The sequence below is a fragment of the Chrysochloris asiatica genome, unplaced genomic scaffold (assembly GCF_000296735.1).
Source record: "Chrysochloris asiatica unplaced genomic scaffold, ChrAsi1.0 scaffold00204, whole genome shotgun sequence".
Lineage (NCBI taxonomy): Eukaryota > Metazoa > Chordata > Mammalia > Afrosoricida > Chrysochloridae > Chrysochloris > Chrysochloris asiatica.
This window is the reverse complement of record NW_006408722.1, coordinates 3,834,418-3,846,012: the sequence shown is the minus strand read 5'-3', so window position 1 is coordinate 3,846,012 and position 11,595 is coordinate 3,834,418. Positions and strand designations below refer to the sequence as shown.

Below are 11,595 nucleotides of genomic sequence, written 5' to 3'. Positions count from 1 at the left end.
GAAACAGTTCAGGCTGGCTATGGCTGTTTGGTTTTAATTGGAAACTGTCTCTTTAAATTTCGAGGACATCTGTGCGCATGCGTAGTAGAACCCTCCGAGGGTGGGGCTTGGGTGCCCACTAGCTCAGGCACCCCTATAGTCACCAGAATGGAGGTGTGCAGACAGCAAGGGACCAATGAAGGAAGATACCAAAAGAATAGAATATCCACACCTTTATCTCAGCGGTTCTGCCAGGCGTCTTTGGCCGCTCTGATCTTTCCCCCACGTGGTCTCACCCAAGATGGCGGCTCCTGGAGCAGCCGAGCAGCCCGGACTAGAAAGCAGTAGATTTCTTGCTTCTGCCACAAATTCCCCCAGCTGTGAGCCTTCCAACCTTCTAAGTATTCCTTTATATGCGGTTCAGAGTTCTAGGACCAGCCCCTCAACCTGCTTGGTCAGGTATTCTGTGTTGTTGGCGGAGCTCTCTGCTATACGTCCACCCGATCCGCCATCTTGTTTGTTGTTCCCCAAGTTTGATTTTTAAACTTTTGGTGTTTTAAACTTTTGAAATTTAAAAAGACTTGACTTAATTTTTGTCATTGTGTGGGAAGAGATGCATTTAAAACATTATTTAACAAAACATTTGACATATACTGCAATACCCGTCTCCACCATCAGGTAGTTTGCCTCTTTTGACTCCTAGTGACTGCATTTGCATCAGGGTAAAACTATGCTTCATAGGTTTTTTTCACTGGCTGATGTTTTTGGCAGTAGGTAATCAGGTCTTTCTTTGAAGGTGCCCTCTCGGTAGGCTGGGGCCTCCAACCATCTGATTAGCTGTTGAGCAGGTTAACTGTTTTCCCCATATCATTTAAATCAGCCTTTTCACAACAAAGAGGGAAAAGAGGAAGGCTCTAAGTGTTTTGAATTGAGGAATTTAGTTTAACTCAGTGATTACTAATGCAGAGAACAAATTTACCTGATACATGTAATTTAAAATCTTCTGTAGTTTCTAGGAATAATTTTTAGGGAAGTAAAGGAGAAGGGAAGCAATATTCATGTTATCCTCAAAAATACCACCAATTTTTTTTTTTTTTTTGACTTGATGTTTTCACAGTTCTCACCCAGACTAATCTTTACAAAGCAGCTTAATTTTGAAGAACCTCTAAGAGACTTATACTGTCTAGATTTCTTCTTGTGGGCTTATAAAGGCAGGCACAGTCCAGGTACATTTTTTATCCAACTGCTGGCCACTTGGACAGTATGTGCTTATTGGTATTTTTAAATCTTACCCTTCCATCAGACACAGCTAACTTTTTTGGAATTCAGGTATACCTTGTTTTATTGTATTTTCTCTATGTGCTTTGCAGATAAACTGCATTTTTTTAAAATTGAAGGTTTCTGGAAGCCATGAGTCCACTAAGTCTATTGGCGCTATTTTTCCAACAGCATGTGTTGCCACATTCTGGTAATTTTCTTAACATTTCAAACTTTTTCATAATGCTATTGCATACTTAATAGACTACAGTATATGTTTGCACAAACATAACTTTTTTATGTACTTGGGAAACCAAAAAATGTCTGTGGCTTTATTGTGTTGGTCTGGATTCGAACCCACAGTATCTCTGAGGTATGCCTTCTTTGAGGAGGCTTCAAAAAGCTTGTGGGGAAATTCCATTATCTTTTCATTTAATTTTTTCCATGAACTTTTGAAGCCCTCTCCTAAAACACCTGGTGTGGAGCTGTAGGATAAGCACTGGAGTGCTAGCCGCAAGTTTGGTAGTTCAAACCCACTAGCCACTCCTTGGAAATCCGCCCTATACAGGGTTGCTATGAATCGGAACTGACTCATCAGCACTTAACAATAACAACAACGTATATACTCCACCCCCACCTCACGTATATATTCATTTGGTACATTACAGTCTTTTTCCATGTCTGACTACCATTCTCTATTTTAAAGCTTTTATTTTAAAATAGATATCACTTTATATTGCTGCTGTAGTAAGTAGACCTGTTTGTTGGAAGTGGAGCATTACTTTGCAACTACAACAACATTTGTAAACAAATCATTGTTGTGTTTTAGTTACAGTAGCCAGGCATTAGACTGTGACAAATCCAAGAAATTCTTCATAAAAGTAAACATTGTTACATGAAATGGTCAGCAAGAGTTTAAATCAGTCTGTTCTGTGGTAAAGCAAAATGCTGTAGGTAAATGATCTGACCTTACTAAGATGCTAATATTTTATTTAGGTTAAAATTCATCTAAATTTTGTACCTACCCTGGGCTTAAGCTTGTAGATTTTGAAAGTGTAGGTAGTATAATAGCACACTTGGGAAGTTTTGGATTTTTGCTAATTTTGGTTTCTGTGGGGCTTGCCTTAGTGAAATGAAGCTTTTAGCGCCAATGTACATAACGATTCTTACTAGTGGAGAAACAAGATTTATTGTGCTAAAGCTGAATTCAATAGCAGTTGATGTTTGGCAGACATGATTGTTGTTGTTAAGTGCTGTGGATTTGGTTGCGACTCATAGCGACCCTGTACAGGGTTTCCGAGGCTGTACATCTTTACAGGAGCAGAAAGCCTCATCTTTTCTCCTGTGAACAGCTGGTAGTTTCAAACTGCTGAGGTAACCAGACATGATTGGTTACCTTTATAATGCATATTTTGAGTGTTTGAGGGGGCTTCAAGAAAGTTCCATTATCTTTTCATTCTATTTCTCCATGAACTTTTTGAAGCCCCCTTGTATATTTGACACCCATGCTTAACGCTCTCTGCCTTCAAGTTTCATGAGTAAACTAATGATTGCCTCAGCCAGAATTTCCAAGTCTGTGGTGAATACTTACACAATTTGGACATATATCACCTATAATGGCATGATGGCTAAATCGCTCTAGATGCTCACTGGAAGTTCCGGGGGAGAGAAAGATCTGGCAGTCTGCTTCTGTAAAGATTTCAACCTTGGAAAACTGTATGGGACAGTTCTTCCCTGCCCTTATAGGGTTGGTGAGAGTTGGAGTTGACTCAGTCCACAATGGATCCATAAATTATCCATTTCACTTAATTCAGACAAAACCCACTTGAGATCAAAGTAATGGATTTGAGTCCCAAATTTAAGTGACTCCAAAATGCTGCCATTTTTTCTATCCTGACCTCCATGTTCTTCTATTAGATTAAGGGCTTGTCCATAGACTGTTCTCAGAGTGCTCTAGGCTCTGTGCAGCTCCTTTGGGAGGCATCAGCTTTTTTATACAGTCATTTTATACAGTATTATTAATTATGTGGTTATAATTAACGTTTGGAAGAGTTTTACTGCCTAAACATGTTTGATGTCTTCTGCCTCATACCCCTACCCCTAAGACTTACCTGGAATGAATAGATATTAGAAAGTAAAAATGCAGATAATAGTAAGTACATTTGTCTGTGGAACAGACTTTTGTATCTGTTTTTAGTTATAGTTCTCTTTGAGTGTATGAGAATAATAACTGAAAATAGATACAAAAGTGACTTTTTTTGTGGTTCAAACTGCCCAGCTGCTCTTGGGGAAAAATTGAAGCTGTCTGCTTCTGTAATGATTTACAGTCTCCAGAATTGACTGACGGCAGTAGACTTAATATTAAAGAGTTTGAAGTGATTGAACACACGATTATGGTGGGGATGTGATGATTAGAGTGAAATTTTGTTGCTGAAAAGTGGGTAGTCTACACTTTATAGGGTTCATTGCTTCTCACTACCAGCTCTTACTGTGTTTAAGGACTTTTCTAAGCATGATGTAATGATAGGTTAAACCTTTGCATGGCCTCACTGATGCAATGCGGTCTGAAGCCCCAGACTTTATTGGGGCAAGGGTAATGCTTGTTTAAAAACAAAACACGCTACTGTAAGTTTAATGAGGCAATTTAAGATGGCTTTCCCAGAGTGGGAAGAGAATACAATCTCAATTTGGGAGTTGAAGTAGGAGTTGAATTTGCTTAAAGTGTTTGTACTGCTCTCACTGCAAAGGCTTTTCGTGGGGTGGGGTTGGGGTGCTATAGGTTTGTTTTCTAACTCCCCCAATAAAACAAACTTTGTTTCATATGCTGTTGAGGATATGAGAGGGGACATAAAAGAGTTCATGGAAAAAAATGGAATTGAAAGATACTGGAATTTTCGCCCGAAATTTTTGAAGCCCCCTCGTGTATACTTTATGGTTTAAGAATGCAACAGAACAACCTCTACAGGAAACTTAATGAGGCAACCTCATTTATCTTCGTTTTTTCTGGTGTATACAGTGGCAAATTAAGGAGCCTCTGGTAGCTTAGTGGTTACGAGTGGGGTTGCTAACTTCAAGGTCAGCAGTTCGAAACTACCAGCAAGCAGTTCCCTGGGAGAAAGATGAGGCTTTCTGCTCCGGTGAAGATTTACAGCTTCAGAAATCCTATTCATGATCGCTTTGAGTGGGAACTGACTCCACGGCACAAACCACCACCACCATAGGGACAAGTTCGTGGAAACAGTTCACTCTTTAAAGTCCATTTTAATATCATTTTAAGTCATGTTATCAGTTTAATGAAATTATGAGGTGTGGAGTGAGCAGAGAAAGCATTGCCACGTTAAATGCATATATTGAATTTCAGATTTCTCCCACGTGTTGCCAGGACAGGTGGAAATGGCGAGTGCATTATACTTGAGGAAATATAGTAATTTGGCGCCTGGTAGTGATTGAATGACTTAAGGGGAGTGCTTTCACTCTTTATAAGTAACAATTTAGAATTGGCACATTTAGCTGGATAATATAGTGCAGAAGAGGGCCCAAGTCTGAGGACACACATCGCATAAGAAAAAGCCGATGTTCTTTGTTTTGATCTCAAGCGAAACCTCTAGAAATGCTGAGGCCGGCCCAGCATAGCCTGAGGCCTAGGGCTGGCCACTTTTGTGCAGGGTCGCTTCGGGGTCGGCGTTGGTGCAGCGGGGCTGAGCCGGAGGGCGGAGCCTCGGCGCGTCTCCTGGGGCCGCACCCCCGCGTGGCCCCGCCCTCAGGAGACTCGGCAGGCAGCCGCAGCCCTGGACACAAGTTGTGGGTAGGCGCGCTCAGAGCTTGGAGTGAGGGGAGGGAGCGGGTGTTGGATACTGCAGTTCCCAGCGCTTGGTTGTACCAGGCTGGTCTTCCACTGCGGCCCCCGCACCTTCTCCTCCCAGGCCTAGGCCGGCCTCCCCTGCAGTCCTGTCCATTATTACCCAGTCTGGAAGGGAGCCTAGCTAAGGACTTAGGGGAAGACAAACTTTTACAGCTAGATGAAGGTTTAGGGCACAGCGGACAGCTCAGCCAAGGCTCCCATTTTTGGACACGCAAGCGAATTTGAGCATGCACGGAGGTGTGGTCTATTTTGTTGAGATGGAAAATGCTTCATTTCTTTGCCTCTGTAGCTGATGCGCTGGGAGCAGGACACTTACCTTCGTTTCTTGAAAACCTGATCTCTGACAAGAATTTGAGGCCTCTGTGCTTAGAAACAGAAGTGCCCAGGCGGGGCCTCCGTTAGAAATGGTCTTTGCTTCTTGAGGAAACGCTATGAGCCGCCTGACTTCTCATGCCGGGGAAGGCAGCCCTACTTTTTCTGTACTGGAGGGGAGTCTTGCTCGCCTGTTTACCAGCAGCTAGGACAAAGAAGGACAAAGGTATTGACATGAAGAGACTGGGATGCTGGGTGGCTTAAACTGTGAAAAAGTTGCTTTAAGTCATTAGAGCTTTTACATCAGGAGATGATGGGTCCAGTCTAACTTAAGTGAGTGGTGATGTGTCAGTTGATCTCATTTTAAGTGAAACTTTGGGCTCTGTCACGGTTTCTGCTGCATTGTCCTGTGAGCCCTTGGTTCCTCCTGGAGGCTGCTCTGTGGGTGAGAACTGGCTTCCACCTTTGGAGTTTGAGGCTTTTTTAGCAGTGAACTCCTTCGTGGTTTGGCACTGTGGGATCAGCACTTGACTACTAATCGAAAGGTTTGCAGTTCAGAGCCACCAGTCGCTTCTTAGAAACCCTTAAGCAGGGTAGAGTCAGCAGCGACTCCACGATACTTAACAAGAAGTTGATAATCCCTAAAGTCATAAGGTTGTAGATGTGTACCGGCCACATTTTACTTATTTCTTTTTGAATAGAAATAAGAAAGGTCTGGAAAACTATACATTTAAACATGAATCTGAACTCCTAATAAATGCCTGTTTTACTAGGTCAAGGGTTTGTCTTGCATAATCGTTCTTTTAATGCTAAACCCACACTGAGTTGACTACCCTTTAATGTGATTGGTTGTATTGGTTTAGTAACGTGAAAGCCTTTGCTGGCTTGGGCTTGTGCTGTCCCCAAGGAATCACTTTTCATGAGCACATTACTTAGTGGGCAGCTAGCACAGAGACAGGTGACTTGAAGGGGACTTTGACACAAAATGGAGGGAGGAGCTTTTCAGACACAGGCAGAATCCACCCATAAAAGAGTGTGTGCAGAGGGGGAGGGCTCTAGTAGTGCATTCCAGCTGGGTGTGGACAGGGGACCCCTGGTACACCGGGCCGTGGTACGGGGAACTCGGTGGTACTTGAGTCCCTCCCACTTGAGAATACCCCCACGTAGGTAACAGTGATCTGTTGCGTCTCACACCTTCCATTCAATGCATGGAAGGCCTTCAAAGAGTAGTTTTTGATTCCATGTTTTCCACCGGCTTTTGGAAGCCACCCCTTTTAAGGATTGGTAACCACTTGAATAATCTAGATCCAGATTGAATTTCCATGGCCCACTTGGTAACTAGCTTTGTTTCTGAAACATTAAATTCTTTGCAGTAGAGTAACAATTATGTTGTTGTTCTGACTCATAGGGTTTCTGAGGAACTGCTGGTAATTTTGAACCACTGATATTTTGGTTAGCAGTCCAGTTCTTATCTGACGGTGCCATACCAGTAACAATTATGATTGCAAGCAAACATTCCATTTACTGTGGCTTGATGTACAGAGTTACTACTTTCTTGGAAGATGTCAGCAGACAGCTCTTTATTATTTCCTCTCCCCCCCCCACACACACACACATACAAATAGGGGCATGCTGTATCCCTGCAAAGGTGTAGATTCCTGGGAAAAGGTGCTTGCTCACCTTTGATTTGATTTCAGCTGAATACTTAAATTGTTGATCATTTCTTCCAGCATGATCAACTCTTACCTTGCCACCTTGCAATTCAAATCAATCTTGCTTGTCTACCCAGTGCTTAGCTACAGCGCCACACCAGGACTGGCTCTGCTAATGTGGTGCTATGACTTCATGCGCAGGACTGCAAAGTCCGTGTGAACATCAAGCTTGGCTGTTCAAGCTCACCAGCCGCTCCTAGGAAAACCTATGCAGGGTTGCTATGGGTCGGAAGTGACTCGCCGGCACTTAACAACAATAATCAATGTCACAGGTGAGCTCTAGGGTGCAAGGAATCTCTACTAGTTGAGCCCTGTGCTGCTGTGGTTCTTTTATTTTATTGACTGGATTGTGGCTTTTCTTCTTTTTTTCACATTCTTTTTTGATGTGGAATGTACAGAATGATTTTCTTTTTCGTAAGTACCAGACTGAGACATTTCATTTGAGGATAACTCTCCTTTTCTCTAGTTTCTTCTCTTCCTTTCTGAGGGAGGCACTGATTCACTAATAAATATTTTGCTAATGTTAATTTCTTAGATGACTATGGGATGGCAGCAGCTACTTCCTCTCATAACTGCTTCTTCCCACCCCACAAATACACCATTAGAACAAATACTGTTCACAATTAGTAAGACTTACTGCCAGTATTCTGGAGAGTCTTGACATTTGAGCTATGGGACTTAACTCCTTGGAGTTATTAGCAGCTGACTCAGAAAGAAAGAGATTGAGAGAATTGATTAAGCAGGATCTGATGTGGCACTGCAGGATAAGTACTGGACTGCTAATCACAGGGTCGGCAGTTCAAACCCACTAACCACTCCTCGGAAACGCTAAACAGTGTTGCTGTGAATCAGAACTGATTTGATGGCACTTGACAACAATAACAAAGTTGCACAGGTGGCAGAGGGTGCCTTTTAGTTTGGTTCAGTTTCTATTTCAGCATTTCTTTTTCCACTTGGTTTTGGAACTGGCAACGAAGACTCTTTTTAATGTTTTTTAAAAGGGAATTCTAAATTATTCTGGAATATTTTCAAAAGTGCAACTTCTAATCATCAAAATTCCTATTTTTTAACCTTATTTGTTGTCCTTAAAACTAAAAACTTTCCTGGCATATAAATGTGTGATATGTAAAATAAGTTATTGTAACTATGTATTTTTCCTTTGTTTTTCTTGTTTACAGAAATGAGCCGTCAGACTGCTACAGCATTGCCTACTGGTACTTCAAAGTGTACACCATCCCAGAGGGTGCCTGCCCTGACAGGCACAACCGCCTCCAACAATGACTTGGCGAGTCTTTTTGAGTGTCCAGTCTGCTTTGACTATGTATTACCACCCATTCTTCAATGTCAGAGTGGCCATCTTGTTTGTAGCAACTGTCGTCCAAAGCTTACATGTTGTCCAACTTGCCGGGGCCCATTGGGATCCATTCGCAACTTGGCTATGGAGAAAGTGGCCAACTCAGTACTGTTCCCTTGTAAATATGCCTCATCTGGATGTGAAATAACTCTGCCACACACAGAAAAAGCAGACCACGAAGAGCTCTGTGAGTTTAGGCCTTATTCCTGTCCGTGCCCTGGTGCTTCCTGTAAATGGCAAGGCTCTTTGGATGCTGTAATGCCCCATCTGATGCATCAACACAAGTCCATTACAACCCTACAGGGAGAGGATATCGTTTTCCTTGCTACAGACATTAACCTTCCTGGTGCTGTTGACTGGGTGATGATGCAGTCCTGTTTTGGCTTTCACTTCATGTTGGTTTTGGAGAAACAGGAAAAATACGATGGTCACCAGCAGTTTTTCGCAATTGTACAGCTGATAGGAACACGCAAGCAAGCTGAAAATTTTGCTTATCGACTTGAGCTAAATGGTCATAGGCGGCGATTGACTTGGGAAGCGACTCCTCGATCTATTCATGAGGGAATTGCAACAGCCATTATGAATAGTGACTGCTTAGTCTTTGACACCAGCATTGCACAGCTTTTTGCAGAAAATGGCAATTTAGGTATCAATGTAACTATTTCCATGTGTTGAAATGGCAGTCAAACATTTTCTGGCCAGTGTTTAAAACTGTTGCATTCAGTTTCACGGAGAAAAAGGCACCCATCAGCTTGCCAACCTGAAACTGGTAGGTGGAAGCTAGACACGTGAAGGTAAATAAAAGGAAAGCTGTTAATACAGGAAACAGTTGCATGTAGTAACGCTAATATATTTAAAAATAAGTCAACAGTAAACCACTGAAAAAAACAAAAAATATATATATATATATACTCCCAAAATGGGCATCTTTTGTATTAAGAAAGTTGATTCTGCAGGAAGCATTGTAAAATAATTCTGAATTTGTATTTGTTGTAGATCGATTGTACTGTTGAAAATGGTTTTTTTGTTTTGTTTTGTTTTTGATGTGTGTGCGTGCATGTGTGTATGTTTGGTTTTTTCCCCTCCCTCTTTAACTGACAAGCCATGTGGAGTGGTCTTGAACCACTGCTTTCCGAGCCCTTTGTGAGTCACTACATAGTGCTGCTGGGTTGTTTTTGTGTGTGTGTGTTAATTTTTATTAATTCTAGTTTTTCATTAAATAAATTTTACTTTCTTTTCTGTAATTCAGGTTTTTCCTCACTTTTTTTTGTACCTTTTTAAAGTTAGAGTCTTTTGATATGCATAATTGTTTATGGTGAAGTTTATACATATGTATTTGATGTTTTTTTCCCCCCATTCATCAGTTCATTAGAAATATTTTAAATACCGCTATTTTGTGAAAATGATAATTCCAGAAAGGTAACATTGGAAGAATTATCAAAAGCTATTTAAAGCAGATATAATATAGTCTTAGTCTCTTTTCCATTTGAGTCATACCTTCAAATTTATTGTGTGAAAGGTTAGGGAATAAATTTTTATTTTTATTTTTATTTTTTTTAAAGTACTGAATAAAAAAAAAATCAGGCCTTTTTTTTTTTTCCCTTTGACAAGTATCTTGGATAAATCACATGTTAAAAATTTGTTGTATTTATTGGTTTTGCAAAAGAAGGCAGTGTCTCACACAGTATTTGTAATTAAAAGCAAATCATTTGTTTAAAAAAATAGTTTGCAAAAAAAAAATGTTTTTGTCTTTTATAATTCTCATTAAAAGAATATCTGGCAAATTAAAAACTTAATGTGTCTGCTTTCTCTTAAGTTTGAAAATCCAGAGTTATTTCCTGTTCCATTCTGCACTTTTGACCATATAGCAGAAAGTAAAGCCCATCATTGGAAGAGTTTAGATAAGCTATAAAGTGAAAGAATGGGTTTCAGACCAGTGTTTGGATTACAGTCTTCTTTTATCCTTAACTGTCAGCAGCAACTCCTCTTTTTCCTCTTGAAAATAAAAAAGAAAATGGTCAAAGTGAGTTCATTTTGTATTGGATAGCCTAGTGGTTTGGAGCCCGATTGTGTCTGGGTAGTGGGCCTGGTTGAGACAACACTCATCAGGTCCTGTGTATGATCTCAGGCCCTGTTTCCTGAACTTGTGGGGTTAATAATAGTAGTTAGCTCAGGGTAAATTGGGGTACAAATAAGTTACTTAGAACATTGCTTTGCACAAAATGAGCACTCATCAAATGTTAGCTACTGTTATTATACCTTTAATCAGCAGCATACTGTTACTTGTGACTAGTTACTCTGGGAAGTACAGGGCAAGATTTTGAAATGCCTTCTGAATGGCCAAAGATCATTTTATTCTGTGGGGTTCCTATCGATATCCTAACACTAGAAAGTCAGTTAACAATGAATTTGAATTTCCCCCTTATTCCACCACCAGTCCTAGATAAGAAAGTTGAGTTCTGTAACCAGTGTCATGAAAGAAGGTGGCCGTCTCTTCCTGTATAAGCCTTGTTTTCTGTGGTGGTTCAACCATAAATCAGGCGTCTTGTTAGAATGCCTGTTTAGAAAAGTAGCTCTTTTCCTCCCTCCTTGGTGCCTAGCTTCCTTGTGAGGATGAGGAACCGGTACTGGGCAGTGCAGTCATCACGCTTCTAACATACATGGACAAATACTTCATGTGTGTTGCTATTCCTAAGTGATCACTTGTGAAACTCATGTTTCAGCACTGTTAACTTAGACTCTCTCCCTTAAAACTCTCATCTGTGCTTTAGGGCTATTTGATCTCTTGTTTTTTAAACAAGTGTAATGTTCAAGGTAAACATTCATTATTAATTGAGCTAAATTGTTTAAACTTAACTTCATGGGATAGTTTTGGTTCAAGTTTAAATGACCACTTACTCTTCATATGTAATTATTATCTTCATAGTATATGTTTTCTGAAATATTTATGAACTCTCTCCCACCAGAATTTAAGCAAGGATTTGTCTTAATCATTGCTGTATCTACAGCACTTAAAGCAGTACCAGGAACTTAATAGGGCAAGCACTCAAATATTTACTTTTTAAATTTTATTAATGAGTTAAATCTTGGGTTTGTCATACTGCTTTATTATCTCAGTA

At 40.6% G+C, this 11,595-nt stretch overlaps 1 protein-coding gene across 2 annotated transcripts in view; it reads left to right on the top strand.

The window, feature by feature from the left end:
• The window catches only part of SIAH1 (siah E3 ubiquitin protein ligase 1), a 37,423-nt gene extending 27,156 nt beyond the window's left edge, over positions 1–10,267 (top strand). Inside the window, exons 1-2 of one of the 2 annotated variants that reach the window (XM_006872572.1) lie at positions 5,549–5,636; positions 8,301–10,267. In XM_006872572.1, coding sequence (XP_006872634.1) covers positions 5,549–5,636; positions 8,301–9,151 — 939 coding nt within the window. In that variant the 3' untranslated portion in view covers positions 9,152–10,267. Of the gene's footprint in view, positions 1–5,548; positions 5,637–8,300 lie in introns of those variants that run through there. The other variant, XM_006872573.1, reaches the window with a different exon arrangement.
• Positions 10,268–11,595: the final 1,328 nt, after the last annotated feature.